The following is a 19,980-nucleotide window of genomic DNA, read 5'->3' as shown; positions in this document are numbered from 1 at the left end:
AGCATCAGCCATTGTTATTAGGACTGTTATTTGAGCATAGACATCAGTGATGCATGATATTTAATCTTTGCTGATATCCACTATTCCCCTTTTTTCCGAAAAGGTTTTTGCAGATACTGATGTTGTTGGCATCGATGTAAACATATATGGTCCTGCCAAAAACTCTTCCAATGCTCTCATCGGGATGCAGAGAGATAGGTAATGTTTTTGACGGTTTAGTTATTCTTTATATAAAAACTGAATATTTCACGCGGCTATAATCTTTATAACTTTATTTTATTTTATTTTATTTATTTATTTTTTACCAGGACTTGGTCATAGGGGACTGAAGTGCATCTAGAAGCTGTCTAACCACCATTAAATGACCAAAGAAGAAGAAAGCAGTATTGTCAAGTGACACAGATGAACTAAGTCACCAACTTCACTTCTCCTAATGAGCACTTTTAAGGAACATTTTATGAAAATGGTTGAGTAAATCACCTTTTTAACATTACTGCAAACAAAATAAGACTGTATTTTAATTAGAATGATCACAAAGTGATGTTTTCTTTTAAAAATTACTTAAAGGAAAGCCCTGATAGTGGATTTATACCAAAATCCAATAAGCCAATATTTGCAGATTACGTTCAGCTGATGTGGGTATCAATAACAGTATTGAAAAATGTATTTCAGATCTAAAACTAGTTCTTTTAAAACCCTTTAAAGTTGATCAAAATAATAAACCTCATTCCTTGAAACACTTTAAAGTTTAAAGAATAAGAATGAAAAAAGAAAAAGACTTAGCTGACTTAGGCCTGTTGGTCCAGCCTAAAACTTCAAAGTCCTATTTGTATGTATAACTGATATTTACAGCTGATATATTGGTTGTAAATAAATGCAGATATTTTCATATCTGATGATACAGTAAATCAATTTTAAGCTAGTATCTGCAGATAACATGCCAGTTATGTTGTGCATACACTGTAGTTATCTTTGAAAGATCCAGAATGTGGAATTTTGGTACTTAAACATCTATATCAATTAGAAAAGTGAGCATTCCTATATTTTGTTTTTTCATTGGGTTATTACAGTATTTCAATCTTTTCCTTAATCTTTTAAAGCAGAGAAATCTTAACTGTCGTAGGTATAATGGAGCACGTCTTTAAATGGAGGCTGCCATGGGTTGCTAGTTCAATTACCCAAACGCCCCTCTGCATCAGCGAGAGATGACCAGCACTACTCAGCACCGCCCACTTCCACAGCCTTCTCTGTACTACTTCTTGTTTAGGAGTGAGGACTTCAGTGTTTCTTCCATGTGCACAGGAAGTGACGCCAGAACACGTGTGCTTCCTGGGACCGCTTTCAGCATAGACATTATATACGTAGACGCCTCATTGACTGTGTTTGCCCGCTGCCGCTATACGTCAACGTGTCCGCCATATTGCCAGAGGATAGACCGTTCCATAAACAAACGCAAGTAAATAGGGGATGAAGGGTTTTGTTATTGTTTGAAATGCTATTCCACGCAATCTTGTCTTGTCAGCCCCACGCAGCACAGGAGTAATGCATCTTAACCAGGAATACCTCTGGCAAGATGGCGGCAGAGTTGACGTACGGCCCACTGGCCAATGAGGCGTCTACGTATATAATGTCTATGGCTTTCAGCATGAACCAGGAAGTGCCTTTTCAGTGCATTTCTCCCTCATAATGATAAATTCATGAATGACAACAAAACCTCAGTTTTCTGTTAAGTAAATACACATAATGAGTAGTGCTGTCAGACGATTAAAATTTTTAATCAGATTAATCATGATAATGGATTAATCAGCATTAACGTGTCAATTTTGACAGCCCTAATAATAAGGTGATGTTTTTACTGAACAGTCCTCAATTCAGAAGAGGAAGCAGACAGCGGAGCTGCACATTGCTGGTCTGTACTCGTCTTACGCCGTTACTGTTTTGGCTGGTGGTGGAATCTAAATTCTGTGCATTTAAATGCACATTAGTGACCGCCAAAAATGCAGCATACTATCAGCAAAATATCTGATGATACTGATTACGCTGATTAAACTTTGCATCCCTAACTTTTGTGCATTTCTACCTAAATTAAATCAAACAGCTGCTCTTCGCTCCATCAAAGGAGGTAAAACTTTAGTAAAAGGTCTTCTCTCAGTAGGAATCCTTTCCTCCATGGTGTTAGAAACATTAAACTCCTTTAGGTCTACTATACTCAGCATTAAGGCTCTGCTTTCAGTACAGCCACTTAATTCTTTCTATAGTCCTAACAGAATGGAAGGGCTCATTAAGATTGATTTCACTGTTCCATTGCCATGCATGCTGGGTGAAAAAAGACAAAAGTGAGCGATAAGGACTCCTACCTGTCACTGTAAGCAGCGGTGGTGGTGGGCTGGGCGAATCTGTATGCTGCATAGCCCCCCTGTAAAAACAGCAGCATGTTAATCAATGATTAAGCTGGGAGAAAGGTTAGATCTCAGAGAAACAACAATGCACACACAGCTTTAAATTGCCTTAATAGTTAAATGTCACTGCACAGTATGTTGATCATCAGCCCACTTTCCCAAACTGCAGGTTCCCTTTCAGACACCAGAGGGTGCTGTTTGATGCATGGTGGCGAGCGGGGGAGTGAGTGATGCTCAGAGAGGCTCGTCCGAGTCGCAGCACCCGCAGAACAGAGGCCATGTGAGCCAGCTCCCCGAATCCAGCCCGTTCTAAGATTGAGGAGGTTCTGCTGCTTCATTATTAAAGAGACCCTTTTTCCTTTTACACGACCCCCCTGGCTCACAAATGAAGGAAGAAAGGAGGAGACGGTCGGACCGTTGGGGAGTCAGGACCGCTGTATTCATTTGCCGGAGTGGGGAAGGAATTAAAGAGCTCATTGTGGAGTGCTGCTATTACTCTCTTTGAAAAATGAAGCTGTTCTCCCACTGTTTTTCTATTAGTGCCAGTGGAGTGTGTGCCCATCTGCGTCCACACGTGGGATAGGTGGCGTTTAATAATGCATGCTTTCATTCATTTTTAAACTCTGGGGGGTACCACGTCCAATGGAGAGGTAACTGCGCAAAGGGCTCGGCTGTGGCTGCACATGAAATCAGGTCAAGGGCCACGGCGATTGAATCGCACTCCCCCGATTCCCCATCAGGCTTTCCATGGAGACAGGAAGTCAGGCAGATGACTTCCTGTGGGACAGCCTTGCCTAGGGACTCCGCTGATTACAGCAACAGCCTGAACAAACACGGGCCAATAAATCACTCTCACACATTGTCAAATCCTGCACACAACAGTGCAGCACATTTGTTATTTTGTCGTGACGAGTGTGTGTTTGTGCATCCATGTGTGTGTGTTCCCATACAGCGCTGCATGCATATGTATAAGCACATGGGATGTATGGAGAGTATATTTATAGGTGCGTGCATCCCTTCCTGCTAATGCTGTAGCAGGTGATCTATTTCCAAAAGGATGCTTCGACACGTCAGCCGGCTGCTTCTGACAGCTCGCCAGTATCCACTGAATGATTGTGGAGGACACTGAGGGCTAAGGGACGGCTTCCTCTTGGTCACCCGAGGCCTTCACCCACTCTCAGCCAGTCTGAAGCAGTGCAGTGGTCAGTGCCAGAACTAATGGCAGTAAAGCGCCAGGGGCTGGCACTGACACGTTGAATGATGGGCCGACCTGGCCGGGCCTTGGTCAGGGGACGTGGGGGTAGCAGGACTAAGCTGGAGGTGGCTGAATGAGCATGAGAGACAAACAATATCACTCAGAGCACAGCCTGGGTCTCGTCTTCGGTGGTGGATGTCGCTACAATAAAAAGCGGTGAAATACAGTCCTATCATGTGGGCTGGTGTGTAAGTCATATATCACCGGGGTTCAGCCTTTCATTCCCAGACGCCGGTCGTTGCTGGGGTGAAAGTGAGAGGCAACTGTCACTGCTGCGGCACCCTCTGTGCTCCTGCTATCTACACAAATACGATTTTAAGACACAATATAATTCAACATCATCAATCTGGGTGTTATCTCTTTGTCTCTGCTTTGCATTCATGCTCCATTTTGGGCATTCTTCAGCGATCTGATATCACTCCTCTTATTCTAACAACAGCCCTTACATCTATTCTGTGGCCAATTAGCCATGAGTTAGGATGCTAAGAGGTGCCTGTTTAACAGCTTTTCTCCACACATTGAAATACTACTTAGAAATAAGTCTTGCAGGGTATTGGTTAGAGCATAGGTTCTCAAACTTTTTTTGCCCAAGGCACACCAAAGGTTGAGCCAAAACCTCAAGGCACACCATATTTAAATCGATACAAAATAGACTTTTTAAATAATATTACAGTCAAGGTGGCCTATAAGGAGAGATAAAGGGGAGAGCTTTCTGGGGCCCAGCCAACTGGGGGATCATGGAGATGGAAAAAGTGTTAAAAAAAAAGAAAAAGTCAGAAATGGGCAAAAATTGGTAAAAAACAAACAAACAAACAAACAGAAAAAAAAAAAACACAGAAGTGGCCTAGCAATTAAAATTAGCAAGAACTTGTTAAAAGTAACAAGAAAGTTGCAAAAAGGGGTTACAAGTGGCCTAAAAGGCTTAAAGTATGGAAACGGTGGTAAAAGTGATTAAAAAAAAGGGCAAAATTGGGGTAAAAAGGGTCAAATAAAGGCAAAAGTGGGTGAAAATCTTCAAAAATGCTGTATAAATGGGTTAAAAGTGTCAAAAAGGGGTCAAAATAGATTAACAGAAAAGTGGCAAAAAAGAGATGAAGTTGCAATAAAGCGGTAAAAAGGGTTTAAAAGTGATTAAGAAGGAGTAAAAATGGCCAAACAGTGGCAAAAAGGTTGCAAAAATGGGTTAAATGTGGCAAAATGTTCCAAAAGAGTTTGCAAAAATCAACATCAAATGGTTTAAGCTGTGAAAATAACCAATCCAATCGACCCAGTAATAGCTTGCCATGCTTTTCGGCCAGTACGCTAGCACCAATGCTACTGATCCAACTCACATACACTGATATCATCAATAAATCACAACTAGGAAGGGAACTTTCTCTGGGTTTTTTCCAGCCAGATCTGTGGGCAGGCCTGGTTACAGTAGGCTACTTGCCATAAAGTTGTGGTAGTAATGTATAGTTGTACAAGTTCCCAAGGCACATCTAGACGTGCCTTAAAGGCACACTAGTGTGCCCTGCCACACCTCCTTAGAACCTCTGGGTTAGAGTGAAATGACAACTCAGTTAAGATGTCAAGTTTGAGAGTCTTGATTAGTTGTTCAGGGGCGAGTAGGCTCACGCCAGATGACCTGGTTGTCTTTGATATGGGCCCGTATTAGCTGTGTCTACACAAGCAAACTAATCCCAGAGAAGGCATCCCAGGCCCCTTTTCAACCGAGCTGGTGCCAGTGCTAGTTCCAGGCTAGTGCCTGGGTTAGCACCGGTTCTTTCTGTTTCCACCCACAAAGCACTGGCTCCAGATGCTAAAAACTGGTGCTTAGCAGGCACCAACTCTTTGCTGGGCCAGAGCGAAGCACCAACTACCAGCACCACCATTCCCTGTGACTATGACGAACACGGATAGCCTGTAGCAGTTGGGTTTTTAGGCTCTGGATCTTTATGCAGGCTTGCAAAGCCAGGATAATCACTCGTAACGATGAGCTCCTCCATTGTTGCTTTGTTGACTTCCGTATAGCGCGAGCGTCCTTGGGTAAACGGCTACGTACGCAGTGATGTACTGACGTTTTAGGGTGCCGTAATGATGTGGCTCCAACTTGGCTCCTTGCTGATGAAAAATCAAACCTGTTCATATGAAGAACATGATTAGAACCAGCTAAGCACTAGAACTAGCACCGAACGAGCACCTGGTTCCTTTGATGGAAAAGGGGTACCAGACTACCTCTGTATCAGTCTGAGCAACCATTCTCATTGAGGTGCATCCACATAAAGTATGAAGGACTACAACTTGGTATCTGAATGCCTAAAATAGAGCAGGAAGTGTTTGTTTAGGCGTGCCACTGCCGTATAACCATCAGCTGATTCGCTCTAAGCCCGCTATTGGCTAACTGCAGTCATGCTGCCATATCTAAACCTGGGTACGATTTGCTGCTTCTTCTGCTAGCTGCTTTTTGGCAACCCTCCTCCACCCCAGCTCCTCCTTTATGCGACATTTTCCTTAATCAAAGTCATTCTGATGCCTGGTCTGCTCTGGGTTTATTTCTGCTTCTTTTCCTGCTTTAAGCTTTCCTTATTGACACAGGAGGAGCAGGAATGTGTGCTATTCCTGCTTGATGCTTTCCCCGTAGGCTCATGGAAGGGCAGGGAGATGCTTCAACAGCCACGCTGCATAATACCAACAACAGCAAGATGAGAAGATTAATAACTGCTAATCAAGTGGGATATTTACAACTGCAAAGTGGTCCTGACTCAAATAGATATAAATCCCTGTTTTAATGCAGTCTTGTGCGACGCAATTCAATGCAACAAAATGTTGAAAACTGCACCATTTTACTGATGATATGCAGGTGTTTATTTTAGCCATGCATGAGCAGGAGCATCAAAAGAACAATCCTTTTGCTATTTCTGCATGTTTAGACCTTACTATTCTGTAGAAGGACGAGCTCATGTTGTTTCATTACAAATCTCACCACCATCTACTGGCCTGGTTGTGCATCTTACAGTGTTTTAACTGATTTTATGTATCCGTTTGTGCTGCGGTTGTTCCCTCTACATCGGTGTCTAATAAGATAGTAGGACTGAACGGTCATTGCTGCTGTAGCCACTGTCATGTTTGCAGAGAGAAAAAAGATAGCAGAATCAAAAGGACAAATTACATCCTCCCACAAATGTTTGGACTAATGTCAAAGTGGGGCAGCGTGGTAATTTCACCATTATCTCCACAGCGTCTGTGCTTTTCTTTGTCAAGGGCAACGTGCAGCGAGGCCGGCCCGTGATGTGACCCTGCCTGCACGGACAGCTCCAAAGGGATGGCTAATCCCTTTATCGGCCGCCGCTCCTCTTATCTCCCACACGGTGATGGCTGGGAGGAGCCGGCTCCACTCAGGCCTGCGCAGACCCCCGAGGGGCAAGAAGGGATATCCCAGCCAAACCCCTCTGAGTGTACACAAATACAAAACATGAGAGAGGAGGAAAGAGGTATCGAGAACGAGGGGGGAGGGCTGCAGAAGACAAACCCAGACTAATCTAAAGTAAGAAATGACCTAACTTGACACGGGACACTGAGCCCGGGTTTGCCTCTTTGCCAAAGTCTGAGATCATAGGAAGAGGGGAGAGGGAGAAGGGAGGAGCTGAGGGGGTTTTAAATTTTGTTGTTGGGTTTCTTGGCACAGTAGACAGAGGCCTAATCGACGCCGGCTTGGCAGCCATGCTTGGAGAACGCTGGGGGCTAAGGAGATCACGTTTTTGTCTCCAGGGCTGGGCTTTTGTCTGCTTTACTTCTGTTTCATCTAAGCAGGCAGGAGGAAAAGCCAACTGTACTTACATAGATCTCTGCACCGTAGAAGCCATCTTGGTACACCACCCTGTGAAATTAGAGAACAGGAAAGGAGCATTAGCTGATTTGGCGAACATGCTGCCCTGCTGAATCCCAGCCTTTCTGGTTCATTCTTCCTATTTGGACCATTTGTGGGTCTGTGGGGTCAGCTCTTTGCAGCTCTAGTGTACTGTAGCACAAATAATGAATGACACATTAAAGGGAAAAGTGCAACCGCTTCACATCCCAGTCCAATTTTCTGCTCCGCTAAAATTGTTTGTCTTTCCAGTTGCTGCAGTGTTGTCAGGAGAGCTGGTGTGCTGGTGATGGGGAGGAGCTCCGTCACAAGGCCCCCGCTATATAAATCAAGCAGCTGCCATTGGTAGCAGCGGACCCCGGAGTGGGAGGGAGGGGAAAGGGGAAGTGGGATTTCTAGTCTCCCTGCAGTAAGACGGATCCTGATCTAATCACAGATAGACAGCTATACTGGGCCCCCGGCCGGCCTCCGTCAGACCTCTCCCACGGCCACACAGACCACTGCTGATAAGAGACAAGAGCGAAGCAGGGCTGCACAAAGCCAGGAGATCAGCATAGGCCCTGGTCACAGTCCAGTGAGATCTGCCCAGTAATACGCTATCTCAGCTCTCTGCAGCTCTCCCTGTGGCTTTGTTAGTTCCTCCTTTGTCAATAGACAACGTCCAAACAACGGGCGGCCAGACAGAGGGCATGTACATACCTAGATACAAACAATGATTTCACTCCCCGAAGACGTCTCTGGGAAGTAGGAGGAGGAAATGCAGTGCACGACCTTAAGACCAGCCGACTCATAGACGGAGATTTCCAACCTGAAGTCTGAGCTTATACACGACAAAATCAGGACAAATACACTATTCAATACCCGCTTATACATCCCTCAGGATCATTTAATTTCTATTAACCTCCCTCCAGCACTTCGCCATGCAAATAGGACGATCACTGTTTATAATGTGAGTCCCAACTGAAACTACACTGGGCTTCTGATGCCAAGATAAGGAGAATATTTCAGGGTGGAAAAACTCATTTATTAACCAAAATGATACAGACTTCTAACATATATTTGTCCCAACTTTTCTGAAAATAATATTACAAAGTGTTCCTGTCATTTAACACCAAGGTTCCCAACATAAACACCATCTTTCATTAAGAATTAGAGCTAAAACTGAAACTATCTTTTATGATAATACAGAACCAAATTTTCCACATAAATAATAAAATGTTTCCCTGACAAATAAAACCAAGATTTATGAAGATACAGAAATACCTTTAAAAAAATGTTTTTTTCTGAACAACTAACACCAAGTTGTTTTTCCAAATAAGACCACAAAAATTGCAAATATTTCATCAAAATGATACCAGGTCTTTCTTGCAAATTAAACTTCTTGGAACAACCAATACCAGGGTTTTTTAAAAAATACCAATAAATACTACTGACTTTTTCTCCATTGCACTAGTGAGTTTTTCTTCCAAAAAATGTCAAGGTTTCCAAATCGAATTTTCCTCTGACAATCCAGTTTCTTGAAACAAAAGCAACAAGTGGAAAATCTGGAAAACTGCTGTCAGAGCTGGGCCCTGACAGTCGGACAAAACTGAAATTCTGAAATCGCAGAATCGAATTGATTTTGTGAATTTTGTGAAAATCTTTGAATTTCCCCCTCTGATGTGTTTTCCATTCATTCATTTCCTGTAGATTTATTGCATGTCATGCCACTGTCCACACTGTCATTCCCATGTTTTATGAAAATAAACCAATTATTTTCAAAGTAAGCAGAACTTTTTGTGTGATTCCCTTTTTAACAAATAAGGGCCGAATGGTATTGATTGAAATTTTAACTAGATATCTTTAATGTTAGATTTTATTGAGAAAAGAAACTGCAACTCTCACAGATTTTATAGAGAAGCAACTAGTTTGCCATAATTTTTTAATTATTTAATACTTTTTTGACAAAGGGACTAAATAGCGTTCTGAAAATGTACATTTTATAATCAAAATTGTAATGTATTGATTCTACTTTGAATTTGTCCCTGACAGGGTGGACATATTTTGCTGTTTGCATGTACATTGTCTGGTTGCAGTTAATTTATAAAAAAATGTTTGAGCTTGACCAAAATCCATTTCTAACATCTGCTTTATACACTGAATATAAAGTTTAATGGAAAATCTCAACCTTTGTTTTTGGAAATAGCAAAGTCTGAAAGGCACCTTATAATGATACTGACCCATAACGAAAGTTTATGAACAAAAAACTATTTCCCCCAGCATACACGGCCGACTTTTCCTTCCAAATATTACTGAATTTTGCTCTCAAAAACATCGTTTTACAGCAATGATACTAAGTTTTCCTAACATACATTAAATTAATTAATGCTTTCTATAATTGCTAAGAAAGAAATATAAATAAATAATATATACAATAATATAATTGTTAGGTGATAAATAAAATTAGTTAATTCTTAACTGTAAGATAATAATCGTAATCGGCATGGTCATTTTTAACAGCTTTCCCAGCTATTGTTGTTAAAATTTTTAAAGTGTTGCAGATTTTTTGGGCACCAAATGACTCACTACATGGCAGATAAAAGATTATTGTGAGCATTGAAAAATGTCATATATTGTCATGTCTAGTTTAATATTTTGGCTGTTCTTGATGCTAACCGCTCCAAACAGCAGAGCACAGAGTCAGTCCTACGTTTTTAACATAAATTCAGTTTATAATGCACACAAAATGGGATCGTCAACTTCCCCCACTCAGGTGACCTCAGGCTGTTCTCTTATTGGTTCGTCAGGAGTGTTCTGCATCGTGGGTGCCTCTGCTTTCCTTGGCAGTGAAGTAAAGCTAATCTAAGGTTATTTTTTCCTTCTGGTATGAATCTTCATTGTCTCTCATAAACCTCTGATACAACTACAGAGTGTGATCAGTCAATCCAGATGATTTTGGGCCAGTCATTTTATTTGCATTATTCTAAACCGCTCTCAAACCAGTCAGAGCCTCCCTGCTCTGGAATAAAAACATTTACAATTCCATCAGGTTGCTTCTGACAAAATACCTGCAACAGCCAGCGCCCTGGAGTGTCACCAACTGGATGCTTTATTCTTTTACAGCTACAAAACTTGGCGGAGAGGATTAACACATTTAGGCCCCTACTGGCGAATATACTGAATAAGAAGGGCAGGTTAGAGAATTATAGCCACAACTGAGTATTTTAATGAGGTCTCCTGCAAAGAAAAACACAGTCAGGCCAGTTAGATGTCACTTATCCTTCATATTTGTTTTTCTTCTGAAGTCACATGATCATACAGGTTTCTCTGAGATCTCCTGCAGATGGAGCTTTGACATTGTTCCTACAACGGGGCCTCAAAGATGTCAACAAAAGTCTTATTTTTTAACTTTCTGACCAATCCAATCCATCTCCAACCACAGCGTTTTTGGATGCTATGCCACTGACTCCAGTCTTACTATCCAGGGTAATTACCAGTATAACCACTTATTCTTATACGTGGTATCCCAGCTGGGTGAAAGGAAATGTCTTGAGTCGTCTGAGTGGCTTATTCTCGTTTCATTGATTAACATTGAAAATGCAATACTCACGCTCCGTAGGCTGGGATGGGTGGTGGCGGAGGAGCTGTGCGAAACGTGTTGTACACAGCCCGTCCCCGACCCCGCAAGTGGGCACCCCGATAGGCGACGGTGGCTCCTGTGGCAGGGTAGGGAAACCCTGTTACTGTGGAAACAGGAGAGAGAGCGAGAGAAAATGACTTTCACAGAACATCCTCCACTTGGCATTGCTTACCTTATGACAGAATACATTAGAGAGAGACGTGTGGCACTGCTTTCCCTATGACAGAATGCATTATGGGGACGACAAGGAAACAATAGATTTAATCTTTTCTAGGTGCGCCTCATCGAGCACTCTCCCCTTTCCCAGCTCGCTGCTTTGTGCCGTACTCAGCAAGGATCCACATTTGCTGTACGCATCCTTCCCTGATGCCTGGCGAGGGGCAGCCTTGAAGCACAGGCAGGTAATGGATGCAATACCACTAGTTTCGCACCACAGCTTCTGCATAGCGGAGACACAATGGGCGGGCGTCGAGGAGAACGGTGGGAGGGTAGACCGGGGAGACGTAGAGGGCGTTTCTAGGTGTTGGATTGAACGGGAGGTGAACGTTGTTGAAAAACCAGATGAGACATTGGGATAGCTGCCTGAGGGGGAACGGAGCAGATGGGCTGGACGGCCAAGGCCCGAACCTCAGCGTGACCCCGATCTGGGAACCCATCTGGGACCATCTTTAGACCGTCACACCGGTACATGTGTCCTCTGTTGACGGCTACCAGTGAACCACAGAGGGAGGGTGGGGGTAAGGAGCATCGGAGGGAGAGGGAGGGTTGGTGTGACGGTGCGGCAGAGAGGCCATGGTCACAAATTACAGAGTAGGGCTGGGAAATACATCCAGTTTTAAAGATGTGCAGAAATACCATCAAAAAGAATATGGCTCATATGTGCAGTTCCTGGAGTCCTGGACTAATTTCCCCAAAGGGGACAATAAAGTATAATGCACTGCATCGCATTAGACAGCATGGTATGGTACGGTATGGCATTGCATCGTATGGTATGGCATGGTACGGCATGGCCTGGCATGGCATACCATCATAAGGTATACTATGGCATGCCATGCCATACCAAACCATACAATACAATGCATCATCATTAAAAGTCAGAAAATGTGCAGCTTTATACTTCTGCTTTGGTAAGTCCAGTGGTGTTCTGATGACAGGCTAAGACTTGACTGGGTTTGTTTCCCAGATTCCAGTGATCCGGAATCCCCCATATCCCATTCCTGCCCGGCCCATCACAGCACACTCATCACCATTCCTCTTCATCCCTGTAACGCCCTCTCATCACCCTTTCCTTGCTGGTTTCTGCTTTATTAATTTCCATGGCGTGTGTTGGGTGAATCCATCACAGACCACTTCACTTTGTCCAATCAGAGATGACTCCATGGAGCGGCGACGCCTCCGTCTGGTCCTGCTCGGATGGCGGAGTGCGGCTTGAGCAGCGCAGGTTAATAACATGTATCTGATGTGTTTTATATGAACAGGCCTCCACAGAGGCGACAGCAGGCAGTCCCTCACAATCCGACCAAAGCGGCCTGCTATAAAGAAGGATGGGAGCTCGTAAATAATCAGTGGCGTGCAGGTTTCCGCCTGGGGGGAGTGACGGCCTGGCGTTAGCGTGCCATGTGCAGCGCTCACCCTGCAGGTAGACGTGGCCAGTGAGCACCCTAATGAACGATGCACACCCTAGCCCCGCTGCTTCAATAAAGCTGACAGGGAGACAGATTAGCGGTGCTTTTAAAAACACAGAGAGCCAGGTTTAATGTCTTATGCCATTAACATCACGCTCCATTAGTGGGTCTGCACACATATTCAAACTCGGCGTCTCATTTGGCCAGGTAACGCCTACACTCCCCCTCCAACAAGGTGTGCAGCACTTTGTTTGCTGCCAACATACCAATAGACTGCCTGGACTCGCCGGATGCCCCCTTTCCCCCAAGTGATTTATAATGCTGACCTTGACATTTAAATTAGTCTCTTTTTTTGGAGCACTGGACATCTGAGCGCGGCTGCTAAAGGGCAAAAACAATCCTCTTTGATAGTTTCCACGGTGGGTGTTTTTCCTCTCTTCTTTAACAAATCACTGCTATTTCTGGGCCCCAGAGAGTCCGAATGCCTTTTTCTTTATTTTTTGGAAATTTGTATGCAATATGCATGCAGTGATGTATGTGAATGTAAACTTATAATGAGTTGGCGATAGGCTACACTGCTTCAATAATAACCCATAAATCAAAGGCGCTGTCACACCTTGGTAAGCCCGTGAAAAGCAACAACAGCCACAGCGTACGCGAGCACAAACCCGGTCTAGCCACCAAAGTCAAACACCTTTTTCCAGGAGGTGGGTGCCGGAGAAAATATGAGTTATGCGCTGGAGGGCGACGGGGTCACACTGCACCTCATATGTCATATGTGTCAACCTGAGAGAAGCTCAATACCTGCAGAGCCAGTTGGACCCGAGGTAATCCAGCTCTGTGCCAATGATGGGGTCATAACCGGCTCCCATAAAGAAAGATCTGATTTTCCACAAGGTTGATCTCTCTAATACTTCCTGCTCAAATACATCAGGCAATGAGCACTTAATCCACGCACTGGGGACCAAAAACAGCTTAATCTAATCAAGAGTCTGGAGCTTAATTATCCCCCTAACGTACACTCCAACAATGAAAGGATCTGTCGACATATATTAAGACGGCAATTAGCCTTTCTTTTCTGTCATTTACACAGCTTTTAGCTTTTCGCATCAAGCCATCAACAAACCGGCACCTAAAATATGAACTGCTGAGTGCGACTACTCCTCTCCTGCTCACTTATGGATACGCTGCAGAGGAGAGGCTCTGCCTGTTTGCCCGAGGGGACGGACTGAATGAAGGGATTTCTAAATGGCAGCTGTCCATGGTGCTGAAAACATCCAGCATGAGGCAAAGCCAGAAAAGTTGGCCAATTATTGGAAAAACAAGCAAAACTGAGAAGAATCAGTCACATTAAGATCGGCCTAACATTGATTTTTCCATTTTCTAGTCTTTTGCACACGCATATGCACTCATGGATACACTTTAGACATGAAAATACTCCTAAAAATATCAGTGCAGCAGGGGTAGTAACCCCACTTTCTATAATTTGCCTTTATTTCTCCATTTAAATTGTGTAAATACTATTTTTAATGTATTTATATACACTTTGGGTAACGTGAGCACACATTGCTGGAGTCCCTGCAGGCTTGATTGTTGAATCAGTGGTCTATGTTAATCCATAGTGAGTTGCTTTCGAACAAACTCGACTACAACACTTTAAAATAAGTTCATAGTCGCATTTGTTGGTGTGAAATGTTTGGGAGAATCTCTGGAATTAACATTAAACATGTTTGTGATACTACTGCATGCTAAATCACAGCTTGAACCCTTGTGCCCTCCTCAAATTTACCCTCTGGAAACCTTTGAGGCAAAAATGTACACGTACTGAAAAACTGCCATTAAATCAGCATATGTCAATATTTTTTTTCTACTTTTCTTTATAAATCTCTTTAACAACTTCAGACCTGCTCAAAACTACCAAACATGCCATAATTTTCAAGATTTTAACCCTTTAAATGCCAGTTTGATTATTGAAATATTTTATTTTTTACTAAAAAATACAAAAAGTGAATTATTTTCCATATAATAAATAGTAGAAAGATGGGGCTTTGGGGGTGATAAGAGTCTTGGATGGGTCAAAGATCAGCAACAAAACTGATGTGATTGCATTAATACTTTTTACATAGTGCCAAATAAACCCTCTGGACATCTTCAAGGCAAAAATGCCCCCATTGACTTCCATTAAAACCAGGTTTTTTAATCTCACTGTCATTGCAGTATAAAATCATGCATTCTTTAATGTCAGCATTTCAACTTGAAGAAGTCTAGTGAAATTTGACATTTTTACCGTATTCCACCAGATTCAACCATTTACTCATTGTAGGACCATGCACCAAATTCTTGTACTTTTGCCTGTTATATTATGGAGTGTAAGTTTAAAAGGGTTAAAATTCTGAGAATTATTGAATGTTTGGTAGTTTTGAGCAGGTCTGAAGTTGTTAAAGAGATTTATGAAAAAAGAGTAGAAAAAATATTGACGTATACTGATTTAATGGCAGTTTTTTGTACGTGTACATTTTTGCCTCGAAGGTGTCCAGAGGGTGCAGATTTCATTGAGAGAGTATGAATGACATTAAAGAGTAAAACATGTTGGATTTCAAAAATTTAACTAGAAAGAAAAGTTCCTGTAAAAAATTCATGCCACAAATAAAAAAAAAAAAGTAGAGAAAAATGGCCAAAAATGCCCGAGGAGGGCAGAACGGTTAATCACTATTGATCTCTGTGGTGTAGCTTACCAACCAACAATTAGCTGACTTATGTGTCTCTGTGTTGTTTGCAGTTAAGAGCAGCTGTGAACAATCTAGTTTACTTCTAAACTGAAAGTTTTTGCTGGGTTCATCACACTGCGTAAGAGAGCACAACTGCTACAAGTGAAGGAGAGGGTTAGGGTTAGATTTTCTATGGATGTGTAGCATGCCCCCTGGTGTCCTGCAGCTTGTTCAGGACAATACCTTAAATGAGGGGTCATAGCTACTTCCTATTATACTAGTTTACAGTCTTATAGAGCAGGGGGTCTCAACCTTTTCAGCCCGTGACCCCCAAAATAAAGGTGCCAGAGACCGGGGACCCCCACTGTACCTGAAGGTGGTTGAACAGCCAGGAACATTCTAGAGTAGTCATGTGGAGACAAGGCCGTCCATAAAGGGGCATAAATGGGAGAGCTTTTGGCGTCCAGCCAAACTGGGGGCCCATGGAGGTCCACAAAACCACGGTCCATTGTGAAGTTAAGCTGTGATTTCATATTAAACCTTAAACAATAACCACTCTTATCAAAAACTGATATCTTTTTAGTAGTAAATAGCCTTAAAAATGTTATTCCCCTTTGTTATAAAAAGAATTAAAATGGTTTAAAAGCTGCTACAATGGGTTGAAAATGGCAAAAAAATGGTGGAAAAGGAGGTGAAATCTGATTTTAAAATTAGCAGAAATAAGTTAGATGCAGCAAAAATTAGATTAAAGACGCAAAAGTGGGTTAAAGCGGCAAAAATGGGCATGAATAGTGGTAGAAAGATGGCAAAAATGTTTAGAAAAAATGTGTTAGAATATATGGGAAAATGATGAAAAGGGGTAAAAATTTTGACAAAATTGGTGCAAAGTGCCAACAATGTAATTTAAAAAATGTTTTTTTTTTTTAGGGCAGTGTCTCGCGACCCCCAAGGGAGTCCTGACCCCAAGGTCGAGAACCCCTGTTGCAGATTGTGTTCCTGATATCTGAGCATGCCGACTAAAGTCAGAGTCTTTCAGTCCTTGGTCCTCCTGGTCTTACTACACCCTTGAGAGGCCTGGAGGTTGACTGATGGCTGAAAGGACTTCTTTGTGACAACTCTTCAGCACATCTTTGGGTATCCTTGCTAGACCATGTGTCTAATGCTGACAGGCCTGATCTAGCTCACCACATACTGGGTACTCAGAACCAGGTCTAGACGCTGGGGCTGAAGGGACACCTGGAGAGACAGGGCACGGGCCTGGAGCAGACCTGGAGGATGGCCATCAGGAGACCAGAGCATTGCAGAACCAGCATATGTTCCCATTCCTGACCTGACAGTCTCATAGGCCTGTTCCCAGATACTGCAGAGCGGCCTGTTACGAGATGTGAGTTTAAATTCATCACAGTGTGGATCTTTGGTCTCAATTAGAGTTTATCCTTAACCCTTTACTCAGCTTTAGCTTCACATCCTAGGTTTTACAGAAGCCCATGTGTTACTAAATAGATAAATGGACCGGTCAGAGACACCTCATGACATTTGTTACTTGGCTGGACTCTTTAAAAAGAGCCAGCTGAGGACAGATTCTGGGCTTTTCTTACAAAAGTTTTCTGTGTAAACCAGATCAGCCTGCAGGAAACCAGGACAAAGGTGAGCTCTGCAGCTGGATGCCTTCCAGCTCTCACACACCATGATTTGTGCCGTAGCCATGTTTTATTGCCAATCCTTCCATTTGACTTGGAACCCAATCACCTTGCTCCTCTTTCCTCCACAGCGACCCCCTCCTCCCCGCTTTGACAAGACGCTCGGGGAGGTTTGGGTGATCAGAGGAGGCAGCGGACATGGCGCCACCTGCCTGTACCCTACTGACTACTCCCCCCTCCTCCATCAGAAGGAGGAGCCAATCTACCCTGGAAGAGGTTAAGAGCGGAGAGCCTGCATGAGGCTCTCATCCGTCATTCTCCTGAATGGGTTTTGAGGACAATAAACCTGTAGCGCCAGGACGAATGGAGACGAAGTGTGCTGTCACTGAGCCAGGATTTATGGCTCCCAATTTCACTGATCTCCTGCACAGAAATGAGGACTGATAAACAGTGATTAATCGCCTTTATATCCCATTTTACTCCCACCAAAAGTGTATTAACTGTAGCTGTAATGATTCTGGAACACATCCTGAATCCAGCAAAGCTCATTTTTGTTTTTTCTTTACTCAGAGTCGAGAGTCAAAGGCATGTTCAGCTGTGTTTTATTTTATTCTTTTGATACTTCTGCAGCTCATCAGGGCGGGTTTTGTTTCAAAAATGTATCTCTTATTTATGTTTCCCATCTTCCCAGCTGGCAAGCATATGTTGTCGTTTAGGCTTGGCAAACTCCAGTGCCATGTCAAGACGACTTGAAAAATTAGCAGCCAATAAATCACCCAACCCCTCCTGCTTCCCCTGCCTGGAGTGGTGGACCACACTCCCTCTGATTTATGAGATGATTTGGGAAGTGTGTGTGTTCGTGCATGAGTGTGAGAGTGGAAAAAGGAGAAAGAGTGCATGAAAAAGGGGAGTTGTATTAGTGTCTGTGTTCTACATAGGTTATCTATTTCTGTGTGCTGGATTGCTTTGGTCTGGGAGTAAAAGCAGGCCAGGGGATAGTGTTGTGTTCACATATAGGTCAGTGACATGATGGGTTTATATGTTAAGAGTACTCCAAGAGGAATTTTGGTCATTTTTAGCCTGAGCCCATGGATTTTTACAGGTTGTTATGCTGTAGCATTGTTAACTTTAGGACATATTAAGTTTCCAACATGTGGAACTGGCTTGACTAGTCATGACTAAACTCTACATAGATTATTTTCCATTGGGGATTGCACCTCACCTTGCAAAGCAGTTGGATTGGCCAGATTCCATGTCTGTCATTAGACAGAGCAATATTGCAAGAGAATGGATGTAGCACTTAGGTTGGATGTAGCTGTAGTGCACCGCTTCCCACATTATTATGCAAATAACATTTTTCTCTTATTTTTCTAAGTATTAATACAAATGACAGTCAGAATATTTTTCAAGTCATCAGCCATTAGAGCATAATTAAAAATTTTTTGAACAAACTTCATTATGATAACCGTTTTGTTTCTCAAAATGCACTGTTCCACATTATTAAGCAGGCCTACACTTTTCAGCAATCTGGGAAAGAAAAAGGATCTCTGCTGCTGAAAAGCCTCAAATAGTGTAATGCCTTGGACAAGGAATGAAAACATGAGATATTTCATGAAAAATTAATCGTGATCATTGTACTGTGCAGAAATTTGTGGCTGATTCAGAGCACAGATGGATTTCTGCAGATAAACCTACTATTCAGCCCCCCCCCAACCAATGCTCACAAGCAGAAACGGTTGCAGTGGGCCCAGAAATACATGAAGACTCATTTTCAAACTGTCTGGTTTACTGATGAGTGCCATGCAACCCTGGATGGTCCAGATGGAGGAGTAGTGGATGGTTGGTTGATGGCCACCATGTCCCAACAAGGCTGTGATGTCAGCAAGGAGGGGGCGGAGTCATGTTCTGAGCCAGATTCATGAGGAGAAAGCTGGTAGGCCCCTTTAGGGTCCCTGAAGATGTGAAAATGACCTCGGCAAAGAATATAGAGTTTCTGACTGACCACTTTCTTCCATGGTACAAAAAGAAGAACCGTGCCTTCCTTCTGTAGCAAAATGATCTTCATGCATGACAATGAACCATCTCATGCTGCAAAGAATCCCTCTGTGTCATTGGCTGCTATGGGCATAAAAGGAGAGAAACTAATGGTGTGGCCCCCATCCTCCCCTGACCTTTAACCCTACTGAGAACCTTTGGAGCATCCTCAAGCTAAAGATCTATGAGGGTGGGAGGCAGTTCACATCAGAACAGCAGCTCAGGGAGGATATTCTGACATCCTGCAAAGAAATTCAAGCAGAAACGCTCCAAAAACTCACAAGTTCAATGGATGAAGAATAGTGAAGGAGATATCAGAGAAGGGCTCCTATGTTAACATGGAACTTGGCCTGTTAAGATGTTTTTGATTGAAATAGCTTTGATTTCAGTAAATATGACCTCCTAATGCTGCAGATTCAACACATGAACATTTTCACTTCTTTACAACCTATTAAATCTTTTAAAACTCTGTTGTGCTTAATAATGTGGAACAGTGCATTTTGAGTTTTTTTTTTTTTTTTAATAATGGTTAGTATTATGAAGTTTGTTCAAAAACATTTGAATTATGCTCTAACAGCTGATGACTTGAAAAATATTCTGACTGTCATTTGCATTAATGTTTAGGAAAGTCAGAGAAGAATGTCATTTGCTTAATAATGTGGAAAGCGGTGTAGTTTATAACCCCTGGTCTGGGTAATTAATGGGAAACACTGAGATGTTCACATTGCACAGTCATCTCTGACTTTGAGTTTTCCTCCATGGTGCTTTGGTGAAGCTGACTGGATGGGGTGGTGTCATGTGACTTCTGCTTTTTCTGGGTTTCCAGGCAGGTTCCATGCACCTGTCTGCTAGT

The 19,980-nt window shown here is 42.8% G+C and overlaps 1 protein-coding gene across 3 annotated transcripts in view; it reads right to left on the bottom strand.

Annotated features, from left to right (window-relative positions):
* The window catches only part of LOC121503884 (RNA binding protein fox-1 homolog 3-like), a 679,192-nt gene that overhangs the window by 35,181 nt on the left and 624,031 nt on the right, over positions 1–19,980 (bottom strand). For all 3 annotated transcript variants that reach the window (XM_041778468.1, XM_041778467.1, XM_041778469.1), the window contains 3 exons: positions 11,091–11,223; positions 7,474–7,513; positions 2,358–2,416 (listed from right to left, as the gene is read on the bottom strand). In XM_041778468.1, coding sequence (XP_041634402.1) covers positions 2,358–2,416; positions 7,474–7,513; positions 11,091–11,223 — 232 coding nt within the window. The remainder of the gene's footprint in view (positions 1–2,357; positions 2,417–7,473; positions 7,514–11,090; positions 11,224–19,980) is intronic.

The sequence above is a fragment of the Cheilinus undulatus genome, linkage group 21 (genome assembly GCF_018320785.1).
Source record: "Cheilinus undulatus linkage group 21, ASM1832078v1, whole genome shotgun sequence".
In the NCBI taxonomy this organism is placed as follows: domain Eukaryota; kingdom Metazoa; phylum Chordata; class Actinopteri; order Labriformes; family Labridae; genus Cheilinus; species Cheilinus undulatus.
This window is presented reverse-complemented; position numbering and strand designations above follow the sequence as displayed.